The 22,563-nt window shown below is 43.7% G+C and overlaps 2 protein-coding genes across 6 annotated transcripts in view; one reads left to right on the top strand and one right to left on the bottom strand.

Moving 5' to 3' along the window:
• The window catches only part of TIPARP (TCDD inducible poly(ADP-ribose) polymerase), a 40,719-nt gene extending 23,528 nt beyond the window's left edge, over positions 1–17,191 (bottom strand). Inside the window, exons 1-4 of one of the 5 annotated variants that reach the window (XM_055816796.1) lie at positions 17,039–17,190; positions 14,103–14,181; positions 6,788–6,865; positions 3,620–3,688 (exon numbers count right to left, since the gene is read on the bottom strand). The gene's annotated coding sequence lies outside the window, so the exon portion shown is untranslated. Of the gene's footprint in view, positions 1–954; positions 1,221–3,619; positions 3,689–6,787; positions 6,866–8,087; positions 8,181–14,102; positions 14,182–17,038 lie in introns of those variants that run through there. The other 4 variants (XM_055816793.1, XM_027777891.1, XM_055816797.1 and 1 more) reach the window with 4 other exon arrangements.
• Positions 17,192–17,215: 24 nt separating this feature from the next.
• Positions 17,216–21,115, top strand: SSR3 (signal sequence receptor subunit 3). Its single transcript, XM_055816801.1, has 5 exons — positions 17,216–17,461; positions 18,077–18,203; positions 18,616–18,714; positions 19,742–19,873; positions 20,571–21,115. Exons 1-5 carry the CDS (start codon positions 17,323–17,325, stop codon positions 20,635–20,637), a joined length of 564 nt encoding a protein of 187 aa, XP_055672776.1. The 5' UTR covers positions 17,216–17,322; the 3' UTR covers positions 20,638–21,115.
• Positions 21,116–22,563: the final 1,448 nt, after the last annotated feature.

Raw genomic sequence — 22,563 nt, forward strand, 5'->3', positions numbered from 1 at the left:
TGGCACTGATTTCTTACTACTGATGATTTGCTCTGGAAAATTTTTCACCAAGTCTTCCTTATTTTGGAACATTCATTTAGAAGGCTTTTGCATTACCCTGGGAAACAGCACATCAGGATTGCCAGGAAAAAAAGAAAAAAAGTCGTATCTCTCCTGTTTCCCATTTTTAGGTTAAATTTAAAGCAACTGGTATATTCGTTTGCCAGTTAAAACAAACTCCAAAATTACTAGTATCTGTTATTCATCCACAGATGGACCAGGCAATCCTCTTTCTAAACCACCAAGGTACCTTAAAACTTCAACTAACTTCAAGGGTTTAGAACTCCTCAGCCGGGGAGGCAGAGCCGCCTGGCTGCACCGTGCCCAGGTGTCACAGCCCCGGCGACAGGCAAGCGCATTTCTCAGGGTGTCAGGGGTCCTGCTGTGCCCAGCAGCTGCACAAGTGCCTTCTGGTCATTTCCAGCCCCCTCTGTAAGGCTATTTCAGTATTCTTAGTGCTCCCTCGGTTAGCGTTTACATTTTTGCTGCTGTTTTTGAAGAAGTGCTTTACTGTACAGAGTGGACTCCCCCGACAAATCTAAAAATAGAAAGCAGCGAGAATGAAGAATATCAGGATTTGTTGGTGTTTCTATTTCAGCATTCCGACGTCCCAGATCAGTCGCTATTGTTCAGGAATAACACTGCCGATCGCCAAGGGCAATGCTGTTGGCACAGTGTATTCCAACAGGGGAAGGTCTCGGTGGGAGATCGCAGTCCCCAAGTACTCCCATCTCACGCCAACCACACCTCCTTCTCCTCTGCTGAAAAAAACAAGTCTAGCGGTCCTAAATTCAGTTAAAAAATAAACGAAAACAACAGCCCAAGCCCCCCCACAAGGCAGCCCTGCCGGGCAGCGCGCCCCGCCGCTCCCCGGGGCCGGGCTGCCGGAGCAGGGACCCCCGCGCTGGCACCTACCGGCTGCGGCCCGCGCGTTCGCCCAGGGCGAGGGCACCGTCACAGCAAGGGCCGTCTTCGGGGCGGGAGGGAAGGGGAAATAACGACAAATCAGCCGCCCGCGCACCCGTATTTCCACCTAAAAAACGCAGCGGCGCGCCCCGGGCGGCTGCCCGAGCTGCCCGCGGGTTCCGAGCGCCGGCACCGCAGGGAGCCCAGCCCGGCCCGGCTCAGGGCCCGGCCCGGCCCGCGCTCGCTCCCCGGCCCATCCCCGCCCGCCCCGCCGCTCCCTCTGCGCCTCGCGTTCCCCTCGCTGTTTTAAATATCGCTTCCCGAGAGCGCCCGGCAGGCGGCTGCGCGGCCCGGGGCGGAGCCGAGGAGCTGCGGGGCTGCTCCCCGCCACCGGGGCCGGGCTCCCGGGCCGCCGGCCCGCCCCGCCCCGGCGCGGCCGCCTCCTCCCGGCGCCGCGGGCAGCAGACAAAGCCGGCCGGGCCGCCGCGGGTCCTGGCTTTTCGGGTGGCCGAAGTCCCCGCAACGAGCCCGGGGCCCCCGCAGCGCCCAGCCCCAGCGGGGAGCGTCCCCCGGCCAGCACCCCCACCGAGCACGGCCGAGCCCGCCGTGCGGCTGCGCCGGCTGCCGGGGCATCCCAAGAACAGCCGTTAATGAGTCAGCAGCGAACCCACAGCCCATCCTGGCACCGTCACCGTGACTCGTGCTGTACACACACGGCGTCGGGCGCAGCCGCCTCCGGCACGGGCTGCCAGGGTCGGGGCAGTGACACGCTCTGAGAAAGAAAGCATGAAATACAGTGAACGACAGTGAGTTACCGCTCCTTCACGTGGCCTGGTTTATAGGTGGAATTGTTAAGAGCAGAGCTAACTTTGTCCAAAAGCCATAAGCACGCTTCACCCCCCGGGGCGCAGGCTGTGCGTGTGAGAGCGCACGGGCGGCTCAGCACCGGGCGAGCGCTGGGGATGCCTCCCCGGTGAATCACCGCTTGCACTGCCAGTGAGATTCTACAGGACATACCCATCCATCCACAGGGACTCACACCACCGGAACTGACTGCAGCTGCATCACTAACTTGGCCAGATAAAATAAGTTATAAAGAGGTACACGACTTCAGCAGGCAACGTTTATGTTGACGGAACGCCTATTACATTATTTCTGTTACTGCTTTCTTTTCCAATAAAGCCAGTCTTTCATTCCTCATGCTTGGTGATTTTATGAAATTACACATACAGCAAATACGCATCTGGAAAGAAACTGTCATTTTAAGGTGGCACAAGCCTTACAACACGTTCTGAAAACGCTGCACAGCTGCATTTACAATGTGGGGAGAATATGCCGCTTCTACAAACAAGTTACAAAAATTGAGCTTTGTGCCATTGGAGCCAACTTCTTCTAGATGTTGGCACGATGGAGGCTGAGTAAAGAAGGCATCCATACCTACAGGAGCTGAAAACAAACTATCATCTGTAAATTAACTGAACTCGTGAGTGTCTGAAACATCAGACAGGCACAGCCTTCGACTCTCTGGCCTCGACAAAACAAGAGCTTTACCAAGCACGGCGACTGGCAACGTGTCATATCCTCATTCAGTGAGCAAGACCTGTACACACACTTGCATTTATCTTCTATTACCAGAACAGAAATCATCTGATTGGAATAGCTTATTTCATGCATGAGATACAAATAAGTAGCAGATGTGGCTGAACTGCACACTGAGGCACACACAACTCCCACTGCAGTGTGATTGTAAGGATGTAACTGAGGCAAGATGGGAGGCCTGGAATAACCATCTTTCTCAAAACAAATGTATAATTAAAGGAAATACATCACGGCACACCAGCAGATCATACACCCACTTCTGAGGCTACCCCACACAAATATATAAAGAAACTATGACCACCATAACAGTATGATCTCATTTTTAAATACATGTTTAAATCTTAAGCAAGAGAAAGAAAGCTTTAATTACTTCTTTCAGATGGTAAACTGCACCAGACTGAATGCAGCAATTTACAATTCTGACTTGCAAATAATGGAATAATCAGTATGCACATTCCACTTATTTGCTGATGAAAGGAGGGAAATGTCTTTGACTTAAAAGTTCATGCAAAAACAAAAGTTCTCAGGCTCCAGCACATTTTTTTTCTAGTGACAGAAACAAGACCTCCTTTTCCACCTCAATACTTGCACAATGAACATTCCTGACTTAAAACACATCCCATTACAGGAAGGTTAACTGTCCTTTCCCCATGCTTTTATATGAAGTCAACAAATGCTAGCAGGATCTGGAAGGATGCTGGCAAGCAAGGCAGCACACAAAAGGTGTGCTGCATCTTCTCAGCTCCTCTGAAGCCCTTACATCCCATGTCTTATCTTGCACAGACTCTTGCTTTCTGCATTTTCAGCAAGAGGGAAAAGGGAGAGGAACAGTCACGGCCACGAGCTCTTATTTTAGCTCAATGTATTTCTGCCAAACCAGCAGAAAAGAAAAGCTGTTAGACTCTACATTGTCTTCCACAATTTCTCCCCTCCCAACAAGAGTGGTATGTACCACCATTTTAAAATCGGGCAACAGTAAGATGGTTCCAATACAACCCACTTAATACAGAGACCCAGAAATTGAATTCTAGTTTTTTCCATAGCTGTGTTTCACATGTTCTCAGGATGTCTTTACCTTGCAGGCTGCCTCTTCATGACGTTTATTAGGCTGCTGTAATGAAGCACTCCCTTGAAGGTACACATTCTGGAGGAAACAATGAGAAAATACTGTCAACTTAGTTTTCAAGGGAAGAAGAGGTTCCTGAAGGAAAGCTAAACAAAAAAACCCAACCAAACAAAAAAAGGCCACAGTGATGCTAGATGTGCCCACTTGCAGTAACACATGGGGAAAAAGCTATGGTTCTCGTTAGGTAAAGCAAAACCGAGCTATGTTAAAAGACTTTCTGCCATCAAATCAGACGGAGTAACTGCTGGTGGTGGCTAGCAGTGGGTGTGGGGAAGCCCTCCCATTAAAGATTAAGAATCCCAGCAGATGCAGTTTTGGGGATGTTGTGGGTTGACATTTTTGGCAGCAAAACCAAGGCAGTGTGTATACCCACGTTTTATAACTTCTTTCTCCTGATTTTTTGTAAGCAGGAGAATAAGTTAATGCAACTAAAATTACTTCCCTGTCTTTAGGGTATCTTTCTAAACTGCAGTATCTAGTTCAGTCAACTGTCCAAAACTTCTAATGTGCCTACATTTTCTTTTTCTCAATCATGGAGCAGGTGAACACTGAAACTACTGAAAAGCAAAGGCAGGATGTTGTGTGGTGTCAGGTGGCACTCACCTTTCCATAGTATCTAAGGCAGCCTTTCCACAAAAAGCGATTTGAGGTCATCACACAAAACCATCAGTACTGCAAGATTATTCTCCATCAATACTACAGTAATTCATTTAATTGATAGCATGATAAACAGAAAACTATCATTCTAAGATCTTGCTAATCAACGCAGAAGTTGCATCACTGGAACTCATGTTTACAGAAAGTTGTATTGGTTGGAAGTTAACTTGTTTTGAGATCTCACACATCAGCACTTGAAACATCGGATCAACCATTTAGCACTTCAGAGTCCAAAAGAACACACATATGTATAGACCTTTTTCTTTGCTGTGTAGCATCAGACAAGAATGCCGAAAATAAGGAAAAGGAATGAAAGTTGTGACTTCTTAAGCTACTGAATCACTACTATCCTTTGCAGTAGGAAACAAAGTTATACCACCTTAATTTTAGTAAAAATACTAAACCTGTGACTTTGTTTTTCCACTGCTACATTAATCAACTTATGAATGTTATACAGTACTGAACAAAAGATGTACATGTATTACAGAACTCAAAGGACACTCAGGAATTCACCTATGTAGCTAATTTTTACCATAATGCTTTAAAATTAACTGAAAAGATGGTTCTTTCCCATATCAATGCTTCATGACAAATGCTAATCACTTTCAAATGTTTCAAGCCCTACCCTTGTTCTGACACGGACATGTGCCAGCAAGTCAGGTTAGGTAAGTACCAAGGGAAAAGAAATGTCAATGTTGCAGACATTTTTTAAAAATTAACAGATGGGAAAAGAGAATCTCTGATCAGTTCACCCTGTTATCAAGATGTGCTAACTCTTCCGTACCCATTAGACTTTTGCAATAGTCCATTTTTCATAGTATGATATGCCAACCTATTATATATAATTTTGTTTTTCTCTTACAAGTTGTATAATTAAATATTTAAATTTATTTCCTGTGCATATTTCTATCCTCCCTCTTAATACTAAGACTGATAATTTCAGTTGGGTTTTTGGGGTTTTTTTTAGAATTGAAAAAAACACTTGCTGTGTTTATACAAAGGTGAAATAATGCAAGACAGTTTTCACTAGTGAAGAGAGAGAAGAGCAGCAAAGGTTTATTCTACACCTGCACTAGGGCAGCCTTTGCTGGACTGACAGCTAGTGGGCTACATCTCACTTTGGGCTGCCCTGAAGATTAGGAGGGCAGAAATTTGAAGGTCCAAACATGTCGATCTGAAATTTGCTATTAATTAGTCTCCCTCCACTGGAAATGCTCAACATTGACCACACTTTGGCCAGGCTGGTACATATAACTTCAGGTCAGAAAAAGGACCTCTGAAGAGTGGTAAATGCCTCATGCCATAGCCTAGAAAAGCAGCTGGGACCCTGTTTTTTTGTGGGGCACAGAAGAGGGCATCTGTGCTGTGTACCTATATTTTTAAAAATGGCTGACTTCCACACATTGTCAGAATGAATTGCTTCTGAAAATGCCATTGTATTCAGAGTGGTACGATCAGTAATTAACTATAGTAATTACTATTCCTTGCTGTGCCCTATTGCTATCAGATACAGCCAGGAATCATAAGTAGCTAAGCAGTATTGCGCTATCTGACTGGCAGATGCATTTGGCTCTTTGGAGGACAGCAATGACCTAAACCCACAGTTTTTAAGAAAAATATAAACACGGATTATTCTTCTGGTACTATCCACAAGTTAAAAAAACCAAACACACCCTCATTTGCTTACACATGATAATCTAGAACTGGTGTAAATGGAAGAAAGTGGCTATAGTCTTTAAAATAAAAATCTTCTTGCTAGTTAAATGACACACTGTGTGGTGGTGATTTTTTAGTAAAATCTCATATTCTTCTCTTTTACACTGCTCAAAAGAAAAGTAACAAAACTAGGGACAATTAATCTCAAAACTGTATCCAATTCATCAATATTAGTAAATGAAACTTTTTGAATCCAGGCCCAACTTTTACATTTGCAGCTAGCTGTAACAAAAAATAATTTCTTTGGTCTCAAACTCACATTCTTTTAACATCTTGTACTAGTAATTACAAGTTTTCAAAGCACACCATTCTGTTTTTCTTATTTAAGACACCTGAAAGTTTGGAGAAAACATTTCTCAGAAAAAAGATAATCATATATTACACATATGAGTATCACCACGCTTCTAGTTATTTTGCTGACTATCAAATAATCTTATCTCTAAGTGATTTATGATTCATGTAATTGGACAGGGAATGCACAATTCTAAAGCTGGCCCTTTTCCTGGAAAATGCGTTAATCATTTCTGCAGAGGTATCTTACTGTCCTAGTACTGCAGTCTTAGAGGAATGGACCTAGAACTTTGACCTACACATGCAGCAGAACACTTTAATGCCTTTAGCATATTGGTACAGCAACATTATACAACTTAACCTGAAGCATTACCAAGAGTTCCCATTTATCTTATGAAACAAGAAATAATTTTATCACAAAATAGAAACAGAAAAAAGTTGTATCAGTCATACTCAAGTCAGCTGCCTCAAGAAGTCATCTTTCTCGATGGAGTTTTCTTCTGCAGCTGTACTATCCAGTGCTGCACCAGTCTGAGGGGAAAGTTAATGATGCTTCAAAATCAAAAATAAAAAAATAAAATCCCAAAACTTCCTTCTTAAGTTGCATGTAATGAGCATTTGCAGGGCATCAGGCATGAATTAGGAACAAGTAACACATTTCAGTATACTAAAAAAACCCCAAGCATCTAAATACCATCTTGTGACTGCAGTCTGAAGATAGCCTTTTGTCAGTGCGAGCGGGATTTCTGAAAACAGATTTTTGAACTCTTGCTCAAAATTAAACTTCCAGACTGGCTCACCCACAAAGTATCACACATCCATTCATGTATCTGTTACAGACTGGAGAGACGCTCTGTGACATTAAACGGATTAAAAGCATCCATCCAGTTTTGAAGTTGATTTAGATACATGAGTCAACACATAAAAGAAGATATTCCCGCAGTGGGGACTTGCTCGTTTGGTTTATATGGGCTTTTGTTGAACTGGCGCACCCTCTTGTGGAAGTCTCTGTGAAACCAGCATAAACCACGTAGCTTTAGTTAAGGCCAAACCGACACTTGCCATGCATCCTTAAACTATCACGAGCAATATAAACTGATTCATATAATACCATGTAACTTTTGAGATTTTTTTTGAAGGTTAATTCTAAAACGCTGATTATTGTGGAACACATGGATCCTGCCACAAGGTAAGCAGTAATGTGTGGATGGCAGTGCTTTGCTCCTTCTCCTTTAGGTTGACTCTTATTTAAACTAAACAGAACGGGAATCTTCCTTTATAACGCTGTTGGCCAACCAGAATTTAAACAGTTCTAAAATTAACGGTTAGTTCTATCTAACAAACAGGTAGTTTGCTATCTACATGCAAATAATGTCCACTCTACAATCAAAAATTCCAACAAATTACAAAAGGACACCTAGAAGGTAACAGTACTGTAGTATTTCATATCTGAAAAAACAGCTAAGAGCTGCTCATCATAGCAAACTTCATTAGACCTTTCATTACTCAGTGAGACTCTGATTCTACAAAGACCTGCAACACCTTTAAAAAGTTGAAGGTGTGAATGAAGATCTCTGTAGACATCCCTTGAAAAGGTCAATCCTTACAATATAAAAGGGAGTGGTATTATAAACCTGACTGCCCTTTCTCCCAAGCTCTGCATGACACCAACAGCATGAAGGAGAACAGCAGCATTCACATCCTAAATTAAAAACAAAATAAATGAAAGGAAGAAATTAACACTTAAATTCACCATTTTTCTTCTAAGATGCAGGAGATGACAAAACAAAATCTGAAGCTCAGGAAATACTGTTAATGTTCAAATCCTCAAACTTAATCATGCCTCCTGAAAATGGCAACAATAATGAAAATTATTCACAAACACATCACGTGCATCCAGATCAGCTGCAGCAACACAGTGAAGGTCTAACTCTGAGTAATAATACAACACCATCTGCAAAAATATGGGCCGAGTCCTTCATTTTGCCTAACACATATGTAAGCAACCAACTAGAAGAGACACACACATTGCTTTAAAATCCTGCATGTCTTCCCTCAGTACCGCATGGCATACAGTTTGGCTCAGTGTTGGCTCCCAAAGCCTCCCTGCTGTGGATATTGTGAGCAGCTGGATGGATACAGTCTGCAGAACACATAAGTAAAACCACAGCGTTAGACAGTACCATGCAGAAAACAGCCAAATGATTGCTACATTCAGCAGATGTTCTTTGTCTGAAACAGCTTTAAGTCACTACAAGTTGGAGAGATGCTCTGCTCTATGTTTTAGAATGCAAACATGCCTTGGAAAGATTATTTCTTTATGGAGGAATTATTGTGTGGGAGTACACTACAAATGCTTTATTTCTAGAATTCAGCAATCTGTGTGTTGCTGAATTCAGCATTCCAGAAGGGCACAGGATACTGCCTTTCTATATTAATTCTGTTCATGAAGATTTTTGTTTATTTGACATTTCCTAAGGTTTTTTAAATTAGGAAAAAAGTGTAACTTGGAAGAATTCCCTCTAACATATAGGTCCAGGCTGAGTCTAGTCATGATTGGCTGGCTAGAAAACACAAAGCTAATTTCTGTGGATGGATTACACTCCCATCTATACCAATACAGAACAAAATAAATGAGCCTGAATCAATTCTATCCAGAGCTAGCTCAAATCTGCACTATTCTCAAGATGACCACAGGCATGCAGCTAAGAGCAGTTCTGTACAGCTGTGCCACAGAAATTTTGAACTGCTTTCCCTGGACTTCACATTAAACTTGGCAGATCCAACCTGGAGAAGAACTAGACCACTGCAGACACCCGAGTGTCTGTCCTTAGTTAACCGGGCTCCTGTCCTCCTCCTCCTCAGTAGGTCCAGCTCCACACCAGGCTCCCTGGATCCAACGCTGCTGCCGCAGAGCATGCTTGCACATACCTGGACCTTGCTACCTTGCGACAGATAACCTGCAAGAGCTTTCTGTCCCAGCTAAGAAGTGATGCCCTGCTCAGTCCTAGCACTGCTACACCCAGCCAGATTCTTACTGAATCCTAGTATCAGTATTGATCAGATTTCTTATCATCTCCAGACTTATTGCTAACTATACCCAAGCTCAGCCATGACCTAAAGTTCTAAAGCTGGCTGGATACAACTCCTATGTACTTTGGTGATGTGAGTATTACCATGATAAATTCAAACGTTTGCGATGTGCAAGGCTAGTCTGTTTTACATATGATTACAAATAACCATTCAGAAGATGAAGTAGTCAGAAATACCCCCTTTTATTCACTCTTCCAAACATTCGCCACATGACACCTCAGTTTCTAGTTCAGCCTTCTCACTTTAGGTATTAGCATCTTAGGAACCATCAGCACATGGATGGCCAACTCTTCTGACTACACTTTATAGGCTAAAATTTCCCTATGGCTAAGATCCAGAAGACACTTACCCAATTTACAGCTGCAGGAATGGGAAACCCCAGAGATAACTCACAGGTGGAAAGTGACACCAACCACCATGAGATCCTCCTACACAGCCTAAGGATAGAGCAGTAGCGGATGGGTGGGTGCCAGAATGACACATTTCAGACTCAGAAATCCCATCTGGCTGACTTCCTCCCACTAGCAGCAATTCAGACTGCTGAACTGGACCAGCATAATCCCAGTGCAGATCACCTGATATATCCCTAGTGTGGGGACTACATATGAACTGTTTGTAATCTGCATGCTGTTAAAGAGACACAAGCTGACTATTCCGCATTTAACGACTGTTTCTGATTGCCTGGCACCCTTTGTGCCTAGATATGTAATCACAGGCAGCAACTAAACAGATTCCAAACTTCACTACACAGCCAGCAACAAACCTGGGTCCTGCGCCAGGGCTTCACTGCCTCAAGTCACACCCTTAGCTCATTTTGCCATCCTACTGCCTACCATCTTCCACACACACAAAACGCAGTGGGGTAGGTCTGCTTATATTAAAGGGTCATTCATTCAACTTCCTCAGCATCCTGTAGTGCAGCCCTTGTGCAGAAGCATTAACGACACAGCTCCCAGGCTTACCTTCACCATGTATTTCTCCACCACATCATAAAAGGCCAGTGCGACCTGTAAGAAAACTTAACAGTGCCTGCATGTTAGGTGGCATGCCCAGAGCTGGGTAGCTAGAAGAGTCCTCCTAAGCAGATGAAAGTTGCAGCTCCTCAGTGGCACCCACACAAGAAACAGTTTGGCTGCCATCCTTGGATCACGTCTGGAAAGCATGCATGTACAGCATCAGCCCGCACAAACCTCCAGAGGACTCAAACCAGGGTATTTTATGCTTGACCAGAATAAAAAAGTGAAAGATACACAACAGGATGAAATAAAATACCATCATTTTCTACTTCCTGCTTTCAGAAGCTTTTATTTGTATTATCTGCAGGATATGCCTGCAGATCTCAAACCAACACGGGAACCAGACAGTGAAGTTTGAGAAGCAGACGCCCCGAATCTTGGATATTAGGGTCACTCTTACCTGTAGAGTTTAGTTATTTTCCAAATACTGCATTTGATATTGCTTTTCAAAAGTGCAGTTCCATGCTCTATCTGGGATAAACGCTGAGCAAGCCAGCCCCCTGAGAATCTATTAATAGACATTATTTCATTCATTTGGTCTACACGCAGAAGAATCTATCAACCAAAACTTTTAAAATGCTAAAGGAGGAAACTGGAGCAGATGAGACCATTTCAAGACACCAAAAATGGGTCACATATGCTACACTGACTTCCCTTCAGATACAGCAAGCGTCACAGAAACCAGCAGTTTCTAGCTTTTAGAAATTAAAGATGAGCACAGCAATCCATTATTTCAATGCAATGTTCTCAGAAGGCAAGAGAACAGCTCATGAAGCTACAGCACTGGATGATGTACTCTACTTTGTTCACCTCAGTGACTATTTTAACTAATTTACCCTTCTCTGTGTTAGGAAAAGGGAACTCAGACATTCCCCTCCCTTACAGAATCACAGATTCTTCCCAAATTCACACCCAGGTAAGTAAGCTATCCTCTCAAAACTGCATCTGGAAACAACACTGGTTCAAGACAGTGCCACTCCTTACCAGCACCCAGATTGCCTCTCCAGCTGTGTTCTTTCTGGGGCTACATTCTAAACCACACGAGGAACTGATTTGGCTGAAAAATAATATAGCCAGATAATGCCTCCAGTTTTAAACCTCAGACACCACAGAATGCTTCAAAGTAAGCACAGCACACAGAAGAAGTGGAAAGCTTCTCATCTACCTTGTTCACACAAAGATAGCAGAAGCTGCTCAGTTTATGAGTGTCATGCATGTTTATTCAAAGAAGGTTTTTCTTTTGTATTTCAACAATCCCCAATCAGCTGATCCAAAACTCAGAACACTAATCCCTTACTGCATGGTAAATTTCAATACATCCAAGTAAACACAGGGATTTCAGAGTATTATAAGAGTTCAGTTTGGAACAAAGAGGGGGTTTTCAACCTTAACCAGAGCAGAGCAAAAGCTCCACTGTAACCTAATTCTTGGACAGTTTAGTCCACTGACTGTGGAACGAATACCGTCGAGAAAGCTAGTTCGAATTTAGATTTAGAAGTGAATGTGAAAACCCAGCAGTTTTCAAGACTATGGAATTTATTTCCTAACTAACAAGTGCTGTGGAGGAGGCGTGTGTGCATGTAAGAGGAGACATAGAAAGAAATCTGTCCAGAATGAGGAGAATACACAATTTGCCCCAAGAATTCCAATAGACAGCTGCAAGATTAAGTCTTAGTCACAAACTTTTTAGGCTGTATCTACAATACTACGAAATCTCCTCAATTTCAGCGAATGACTTAAGTTAAAACAACAGAGTAGACAGAAGTCTTCCACATATGTGAAGTGAAATGGTTCAGCTAGAACAGTTAAATAAGGGCAAAATGAAGCAATCACCCCCAGAGGACTTGGCAGTGAAATGATTACCAAAAGCAAATAATAGATGCCGTTTCAGTGCTTAACAAACGCCCTTTTAGAGAAGCAAACAAAAAACAAATGGTTGGTAAGTAGGCAGGAAAATTAATGCCTGCAAGGTCAGCCAAGTTTATACTTTAGCTTTGGATGTAGGTTCACAATGTAGTTGCATACAGAAAATAAAAGGTATTTTCATATGAGTGGGATCATTCCTCTGGCAGCGATACAATTTAAACTAAAACCCATGTAGCACTAGCATGTAGATAATAAACTGAAAAAGATGCAAGAGACTGCACAGCTGCTTCAACTCCATAGTAAAACACCAAATCCAGGGTAAACACTGACACAAGGCCGAAGGCACAATGTCCTTTTTAGACTAACTTAAAAAGAGGAAAACATACACACTCCAAGTATAACAGAATATACATCACTGGTACTACTGAAAAAACATGTGCAAGCATCTGGAGACAACATCAAAGAAATGAAACCCCTTTTCTGAAAGAGAGCTGGACTCATTGCTGCCTTACTTTCTATAACTGGTTGAAATAAACAATTTTAAAATATCAGGTATCTCCTAAATGCATCTGTGAAGATTTACTCTGACAAACTAATGTTATAAAAGCAAAGAACAGAGAGGGTATATCAAAGTCCATGTTGAGAACATTTGTTTTGTTATAGAGGTATTAAGGGTGTGCACTGTAATTCCACACAGCACACAATGTTCTACATTACTTTTATGAACATGAATTGTAAAACAACACAGAGATCAGCTATAATCACCACCGAGGTGACATGTATTTTAATCACAAATATTATTTTCTGTGGGACTCAAAGGATTCTTGCCAGTCAGTTATTTCATTTTGATACAACTGTTACTGTTGGAATGTGATAATGATCGCTATTCAGAAAAAAACCACATTTCTGTCTGAGGGGTTTTAAGAATTCTTCTATTAAACAAGATGCCAGCTACCACAGTAACTAACGACACAGCAATTCACTTAGCCATAAGTAATACTGGGATGTCCTAATATTAATACTGGTCCTATTTGGTCTGGTCTATGTATTAATCTCAGGGGAGTTTTTTCCACCGGTTTTGCAAGCTAAAAACCTGTTATCAAGAGCCTTTGAACTAGGTTAGAAGGACTGTATAAACCATCAAGCTGTAAGAGCTCGTAATCTTTTCAGCAGAGCTACGCCAAGAAAGAACTGCAGCTCAAAGCGATACAGAATATTCAATACAGTTGAGAAGCCTTACTCACAGAAACAGTCTGTGTTCCCAAGGGTCTAGGCAGGCATAGCTGGGCAAGTGTAATCACAGTCTGACAAAAAGGTCACTTCACGCAACATGAAGAAATGCACTAGATGCCGTTTGAAAGAACTGCTACACAAGATTAATTAATATATTGATTTGATGGAATGCATAAATAAAAAGATGGAGAGAGAAATAAACAGGTGTTCAGAAAGTTACTAACAAATGACCAATAATAATCAAGATGTTCAAGACTGCTGGCTACACAAGCATAGCTACATAACCTCTGGCATCCACCTTAGGAATGCCCAGCTCCTCCCACCCCACACGCAGTCCAGGCACCACTTACACTCCAGGTACTTGTGCACCGACCTGCTAGAGACACAGAGGAGAAAAGGAACCATTATCTGGTCAGAACACCTCTGTATCACTGTGTTGCTCTTTGCTACCGGAGCTACAAAGAGTCACAGCTCTTCGGTCCTAGGGCACCTATTCCTGGCACTGTTACGGTGACAGAAAGAGCCACCACAACAGCTTTCTGGTTCTGTTCTTGACCCACCTGAAGTTGCTCCCTGTCTGTGCTGTCTGCCAGGAATTTCCACTTCTGCACATTAAGGATTCTTTTAGCATTTCAGCACCTAAAGGAAGAGAAGGCACAAATTAACGAACTGAAAAAACCCTAGTAATAAGTTATAGACTCATTAGGTTTTTGTTTTCTTTTTGTTTAAGACAGTCATATTAATGAAAACCATTCTTATCCCTTGGGACATTAAAATTCATATTAGCACAGAAGATGACAAATAAAACTTTGCTAAAGAGCAGGCTTATTTACTGTTAATCACCTGCCTTGGAGATTCTACTTTGCAATCTGACACAGATGTGTTTTGGAGTCTATGCTTTACATAGATATGTGGCAACAATAAAACAGACAAAACAAATCCTGCTGGGAAATGTATTTCCAGAATATTTATCACTGCTGCTGTGTTTTAGAAAGAAATTTGGTAAGAACCATACTTCACGAATTACAAAGATAACAGCATTAACTTTTCTATTGGGAGAACTTTTGCTTTTGATTCACAGAGCCATTGTTCCTCTGGTTTTGATGCCATATGTTCCCAACAGCTTCTGAATGAGGATTCAGACAAGACAGTCAGCACAATGCAGATTTAGGCATTTAAACAAAAACCTGAATTGTTTTGACAGAAATTGGTGGCCCAACCAACTATGATATACTTAAAGTGAGTATGAAGCTTCAGTGACAGTTTCGTTGTATGCAGTGTTCTGCTTAAAGCTACAGTTTGCCAGTGCCAGGATTTTTAAAAAAGCAAAGTGCTCATTGTTTTTTCAAGAAAATCTTTCATCATTCCACTGCCAAAAGCAATGTCATACTTCATCTTAATGGACAGACAGATGGTCACCAGGCAGATTTTGTTCCAGAATGATACCATCCTTCTCATGTAAATCCAAACCAAGACCAAAAAGTTAATTACATTGCACAACACACAACAAATTTTATCCAGATAAGCAGAGGGAAGAAAGCTATAAAAGAACAGAGTCATGATTGCATCTGAATCTTGAAACAATCTTAATCTTTCCCACGGTTTCCAACTACTTCACACAACTCTAACAATGTTCTTTAGTAAGAAAATTCTTACGATTGATAACACTAATCGAATAGCGGTTACCTACTACGCATTTAGTTTTAACGTGTTTTACAAAGGAACCAAGACTGATCTCCACTCTTGTTGGAGTACCAACCTCAGCACAGATTTCAGAATGCCAACTAACAGGCAAATAGCATTTCCTGCCACTGGAAGCCATAAACTGCTGAAGCCATTTCAGAACAGGTTAATATAACCCAGAGATGCAGGGCATAAGGAACAAAGACGTTAAAAGGAAGAGGTATCCATGTGTTTCATGTAGCAGATGCTTGTCAAAAAAGAAGAAATCAGTGAAAGTCAGGCATGCTTGCAAGTTCAGTGAAATACACACAAGCATCTTTAGGTGCTTAAAGACAGCAATCCACTAAAACATTGCTGATGATCTCAATGATTTCCGCAGAGAAAATGATATTACATTAAAAAAGGCAGAATTCCTTATTACAAAAACCCAGAATTTTTCTACTTTAAGACAGTCACACAAAATATTTAGAAATTGAGAATAAACAGCTTGATAATATAATCCAGTTAGGTGTGGGAGTCATCACCAACTGCTGAAAAGCATTAAAAGCATCTACGAAGGACAATGCCTAAAGTTAGTATCTAGGCAGAGGACAGCCATATATACTGGTTAGCTGCAGGGGACACATCACCTGCTGATTACAAATCCCATAGGACACAGGCTTCCCCGCAACTGAATGCTCGCACAGGTACATGACCTGTGGCATTACTCCTGACCACCTGTGTGACGACACCAGGCGCAGGGTAAACGCCTGACCGGGACCACGGGCCAGTACCACCGCCCGTGTGATGAGGAGCTGGGGGTCGATGAGGGGGCAAGGCCGGGGTCCCCGGCTGTGGCATCTGGAGAGCTGCCCCCCGCCTTCTGCGCACGGGCATGGCTGCTTCTGCTGGTACTCAGCTACTGTGCCTCATCTGATGGGCTGGCGTGTCAGCTACCCCAGCTTGGGAAACCCTGCTGGAGAGGTATTTCCAAGCCACGAAGGAAGGTCTCGCTAGCAGAAGGGTGACTCCCATAGCTGCCTGTAGATAAGGAGACATTAGTGGCATTGCTCTGCTAGCACACTGTGAATCACGTAAATTCACTCTCAGTTTGGTCTTTGGAAATTTATTACAAGGTCCAAAGGCAGAGTCCTACAGCACTTAAATGTTTTCTGAAACTATCCCAATGAATTATGATTTCTGATTGTATAAATTTAATTTCATTTCCAGCTAGTATCTCCTCATTGCATGACCTACCTTCTCTCGCAAGCAAAGAATATTACTAACCGGGGGAAAACAAGTGGGAAGAATGACTTTAATGAAAAGTTGAAAAGATACACGCTTTGTTAAATGAAGTTTCCTCAACAATGTTATAAATGCTAAGGGGAAAAGCGCTGTCCCAGGAAACAAGGGGCGCTGCAGGCACCCCAGGCCACGGGGGCCAGCCCACTGAAGCTGTATCACGCCGCAAGCCCTCCGCAATTTCCAGCCAGACACTAGCTGACCCCCGAAATTTCTGGGGGCTCCCACATGCCAGTAAGACAAACCGCAGGTGGGCCGTTAGCAAAGCTGTGCGGACCGCTCCCCACGGCTTCCCGAGCCGGTGCGTGTGCGGCGGGGAGGCAGGCCGCGCTCCCAAGGGCTGCCAGAGGCGCGGGCAGGGAGCCAGAGCCGCGCCAGCAGCGGGGCCGGCCGGCTCGAGTTGAGGAATCTCCCGAAGAAAACCGTGAGGGGGCCACCGCCGAGGGCCTACAGTGGGTCCGCTCCACGCCCCAGGCCAAACCGACACGGGTCCAGGCACCGCCGGCAGCCCGGCGCCCCCACGGGTACTCACTTGCCTCAGCCACCGGGACCCGCGCCCCTCAGCGCCCGCCGGCCCCCCGGGGCAGCCCCCGGGGCAGCAGGCGGGCTCCGCATCGAGGCGCCCGAGGAGCCGGCGGGACCGAGTCCCACCAACAAGGGGCAGCGCCCACAGCTGGCGGGGCACTAACGGCCGTAACGGAAAAGCCCCGCGCCCCGGAAGTGCTACTGGCCGGGCCGGGCCCGCCCCCGCCCCGCTGGCGGCCTGACCCGGAAGCAGTCGCGTCCCGCTGACCGTGGCAGGGCCCGCGTCCCGCTATGGCTCCCAAGGGCGGCCCTGGCGGGCGGCAGCAGTCGGAGGAAGACTTGCTCCTCCAGGACTTCAGCCGCAACCTCTCCGCCAAGTCCTCCGCGCTCTTCTTCGGCAACGCCTTCATCGTGTCCGCCATCCCCATCTGTGAGCGGCGGGGGTCCCGGCGGGGCGGGCGGCAGGCCCTGGTGTGGGGGCCCCGGCGGTGCGGGGGGCGAGCGGCATGCCCCGGGGCGGGGGAAGCGGCCGGCTCTGAGGGGAGCGGGGACTGCCCGCGGCCCGCTTCGGGCTCCTGGCCCGCTACCGGCTGCGGGTGGTGGTCCCCGGGCTGCTGGGGCTCACCTTGCCCGTTTGGGCCGACTGGCGGGGTGTCCTGGCTGCCAGCGTGCCGTGCCGAACGCGGCCCGGCAGGCTGCGTCGTGCCAGCCCGGGGCAGCGGGCACGGGCCGTGCGGCGCCCTGTGGGGGGGGCGAGCCGCTGAGGAGCACTGACGTGTCAGCGCCGGTGAGCCCGGCGGGCGGGCGGCGGCTTCTCACCGAGCCTGGGCCCCTCGGCCACAAGCAAAGCAGGTATCTGTGTTCGAAAGTGGTTTTTAAGGCAGTTCGAGGAGCCCTCCAAGTGATTTTGCAGGAACTGGTTTCGGTCTGGCAGAACCAGTGCTGAATTACAGCGCTCATAAACTCCGTAGGACTCCTGTGGGGGCGCTTTTCTTTGAGAGCGAAACTGCTCAAAATGTCTTTTTTTTTTCTTTCTTTCTTTAAGGGCTTTACTGGAGGATATGGCATATGGATCTGGTTCAGTCCGCAGTCCTGTATAGCGTAATGACCCTCATCAGTACCTACCTAGTAGCTTTTGCATATAAGAATGTCAAGTTTGTTCTCAAACACAAGTAAGTTTGGTGGCTCTTTGAAGTAGAAATTATTATTAAATAATTCATCAAAACCAGCATTTCCAACATTTTTTATGAATGTCTGAAATGTTACTACAAAATCTATTTTATACAGAAGTGTCCCCTAATTGGTTTCCTTTACCTCTCTTGTAATTGTGAAATAGACTAGTCTTGTCAGCTAAGAGTACAACGAAATAACAAAAATGCCTTCATTCTCAGCAGGTATTGCCACAAACTGTAGTTGACTAATACTTTTAGTAATTTAATTATTTCTTATTGTCCCTTCAATTCAGAAAAACTGTTCAGTGTCTTGCTTAATTTTTGTTCTTCTCTGTAACTACAGCTTCCTATAACCCCAGGGTTGGGATTTCTTTTAATTTTTCAACTCTAATGTAAATGGTGTTTCTTACAGAGTAGCACAGAAAAGAGAAGATGCTGTTTCCAAAGAAGTTACTCGCAAGTTGTCTGAGGCAGACAATAGGAAGATGTCTCGTAAGGAGAAGGATGAAAGGTAATCCTCTCTGTTCTCTTCATTCTCTCCCTTCTTATAATACTGCCTGGTGTCTTTAAGGCTCTAGGTAGGGTGTTGGGGACTGTTGCTTTGCCATTGGGTTTTTTTCTGCATTCTGGTAAGTAGAATCACAGAATGATTTGGGTTGCAAGGGACCTTAAAGATGATCTAGTTCCAGCCCGCCTGACATACTGTCAGTTCTTTGTTCATCCATAAAGCCTTTTTGAGGCGAGTGATCAATGAAAGGTCTCGGACATTGAAACCTTTATCAATAGGTCCTATAAGGCAGCCTCTCAGTCCTCGAGCCACAAAGCAAAACAACACAACTTACTGTATACAGGCCTTCTGATAACTCCTCTGAGTAGTAAGCATCATGGCTGTCTTCAGAAATCAGAAAAGCTCCTTTTCTTAAGGATGGGCCACTGTGATGTATTTTGCGTAGTGGCACGCAGGCTCCTTCAGAATAGCATTTCCATATACTGCTGGGCCACACTGGCAATCACTGGTTGTACTTGTTACCCCTCACTGGCACATGTCAGTGTGCAGATTTCCAACTAAATAGGTCATACTAATATCCAGGCTATACCTGATGAGTGTATTGGGAAGCACTTAGTATTAGATGCTCATTAGGGCTGTACAAGGCATGAGGTAATGACCTGTCAGGTCTTTGGAGCAAAAAGCCTTATCTTCCTTTCTAATTTCTAATAGCAAGGCATGCAGGTGGCACGTTAACAGATACAGGCTCACAAGAAGTGTTACTTATGAAGGGCTAGGTTTGATGTGCCTGGTAGGAAAACAAGCGTAAGCCATTTAAGTGTACAGGTGCGGAGTATATGCAGGGGTTTGCCTTTAAGTAATGAGTTGACTGGTAGTTCTTGCTGCGCTCCATCTTTTAGAACCTAGCTATAACAAGAGCAGCCGTATGTGGTTTAGTACACCCTGGGTGTTAATCGCTTCACAGTGGTGTCTGTGCCAGGATATGCATGGATTTAAATAAGTTTGAAATAACGTCTCAACTTCTTCCTAGAATTCTGTGGAAGAAAAATGAAGTTGCAGACTATGAAGCAACGACTTTTTCCATCTTCTACAACAATACTCTCTTTCTGGTCTTGGTCATCATTGCTTCATTTTTTGTGCTGAAGAACTTCAACCCCACTGTGTATCCTTTATGTCATGCTTGAAACAACTGGAGTCTTACTCCTATTTGTTGTCAATAGTAGCTATGCTTCTCATGTGGGTTATGAGATTACTCTGTTGGTGCCTGCAGTTTGTTGTAGTATCACAGCTTAGAAACACTGTAACGTAAAAATAGAGGTGTCAAAAAGAAAAAAGTCCCCGTCATCTAAATGTTTAACATCTTGCTTTAAAGATACTGGTTGGACGATACACAGAAACTCTCAGGGCTTTGCTGTTAACAATTGTAATTGTGGAATGAGGAGGTGGCTTGTGTTCTTACAGGATGCTGCAGCAGTGGTTAATTGTCAGGTGCTCTTACGCCACAGGATTGTTTAGTTTCAGTAACCTCACAAGCAAAATTGTTACTTAAGCAAATAAGTACTGCCAGTCAGGGCCACGTATGTTAATTAAAGATCTTCTGTATTTAAGCATATTTATAAACACTTTTTTAAGAGAACAGGGTAAACTTTAGGCGTGTCTTAATTTTGAGGTGAAGTACAATGTCAGCGTCCTGCTAACAGCCTTGATTGTAAGCTGTATTTCAAGTGATGATGTTGCAATTTCAAAACTCGTAGACAAAGACCATTTCAATTGCTTGTTTTTCATAAAACTTGTACTAAGTGTTCTATGCAAAAGAAGTGGTGCTTCACAAGTATATGTCCTTAACCTTTTCCCTACAGAAACTACATTCTTTCTATAAGTGCTTCATCTGGACTGATTGCTCTGCTATCTACAGGTTCCAAGTAGATAAAACCCCACAGCAGTTCATTTCTGTGAGAGGGTTCAACTATCATACAAAAGCTTAAGGGTGGAATAGGAATACATTTTTTGTTTATAATGTGACTGCTTGAGGGTATGGGGGGAGGGTTTGAATCCAAAAGGAATTATATTTACTCTTGGGATCTTTACACATTATTCAATAACAGAATTGATGATTTTTTTTACTTACCTAGCAAGGAAACAGCGTGTGAGCAGTTACCAAACGTAACCTTTCCAAAGCACCACGTAGGTGTGATGGTACTACAAACTACTAGGCAAGTACAGCGTAGTGGGCTGCTACACAGCAGGCCAAATAGTTACACTTAAACCCCCTAACAGACTTCCCCTCTAAGTTTGGTGACTGTTACAAGAGCCAAACTCACTGGTGATGAAAAGTGACAATCCACCATTTATCATTGTAACTTGAAAAGTTTTAATAAAAAGGAGGCGCTTTTTTGTCATTTGATTCCTTGTATTTCCATTCCTAATTTTTAAAAATCCCTGGTATGTTCATGGGCAAGCAGTGTGTGTAGGTTTGTCAAATCTTTCTGCCTCTAGGAGAGAGGAGTCTTCTACAAGTTAGTGTACATACTGTATGTGTTGGAAATACTCCTCATTTTTAAGTAACTCGGAGTCAGGACAAATCTTAAACTTCCTAAAAAAATACTTCTGAAGTGGTTTGCTACTTTCTGGTCCCGTCATCGTCTCCCCCCCCTTCATCTCTAAAGTCATAAATAAATATAAAACAGTGCCAGTTTGCCTGGCACAACTTAATAAAAATGCTTTAGCTAGCTCTTTATGATGGGTTTATCAGATAATCCTTTTTTTCATGCTATTGGTGAAGCCGCTCTTAAGTTAAATGCTAAACTCTGCTACTGTTAATGGAATTCTATTGTAAAAGTTACAGATACTGCCATTACAGACTTGGAATCCTAAGCAGGGAAGAAAGAGAAAGCTTATAATCAGATTTAATGTAACAATGACTTTGCTGATCTTAACTTCAATGAGATTTGTATTTATGTAAAATAGAGTAAAAATGAAGATTCTGGAGTGCAGGAGACAGTGTATCTGGCCTGCCTTAGAGTATGCAGAGTTTGTGATTTCTCTAGTTCTGACAAACGCAGCCAGGGCAGTCTCACAAAACTATTACCTAATGACCCAGTGCCTGCTGACTATTAATACTCAGCATCCTTTGGGATTGGGGGTTGGATGGGGGTCTTCAATCTCAACTCTCCACTGCTTGAGTTACTTCTACTTTGCTTCCCAGTACAGATAGTACTCTTCATGTGCTTACATCATGAAAATTCCAGCAGTTGTGGTGCACTTTAGAGGTGCCATTGAAATTACTTTTCTGGTTGGTCATTCAACACTCCAGATAAACTTCGTGGTTTTCCCTCAAAATAGTAGATTTTTCTTTTATCGCTTCTGCCTCCTTATTTGCTACTGAAAGGAGACTTCCCATATTGCTGGTGCCTGCCTTGCATAATTTTACTTTCCTTGGCCTATCACTTATTGTAAAGGATATAATTTGTATATATTTTAGTCTGTTTAGCATATGTAAAACAGATTTCTAACAGACCTGTAAACAGTCAGAATCAAACATGAGGCAAGGTTGGCTGCTCTGTAAGCAACAGGACTTGAATGTTGCTGTTTTGCTGTCACGGGTGATTTGTTTTTGAGGTTTTTCTGGAGGGTTGTGTTTGTTTTTTCCCTTGCAATCCCCACTGCAAGTTCCACCCACTTTCTGTGGTATAATGCCAAAAGTTAGCCTAAGGATGGGCTACTGCTGGGCATCCCATTGCCCTCAGAGCATTAGGCAAGCTGACTTAAGCTTTTGCTCTAAGTAAGGGCAAATGCCATCTCATTTTCAATTTTTTTTAAAAAAAGAACGTTGGGAATTGATGTATTTTTAAT

Source organism: Falco peregrinus, chromosome 12 (genome assembly GCF_023634155.1).
Source record: "Falco peregrinus isolate bFalPer1 chromosome 12, bFalPer1.pri, whole genome shotgun sequence".
Classification (NCBI taxonomy): Eukaryota; Metazoa; Chordata; class Aves; order Falconiformes; family Falconidae; genus Falco; species Falco peregrinus.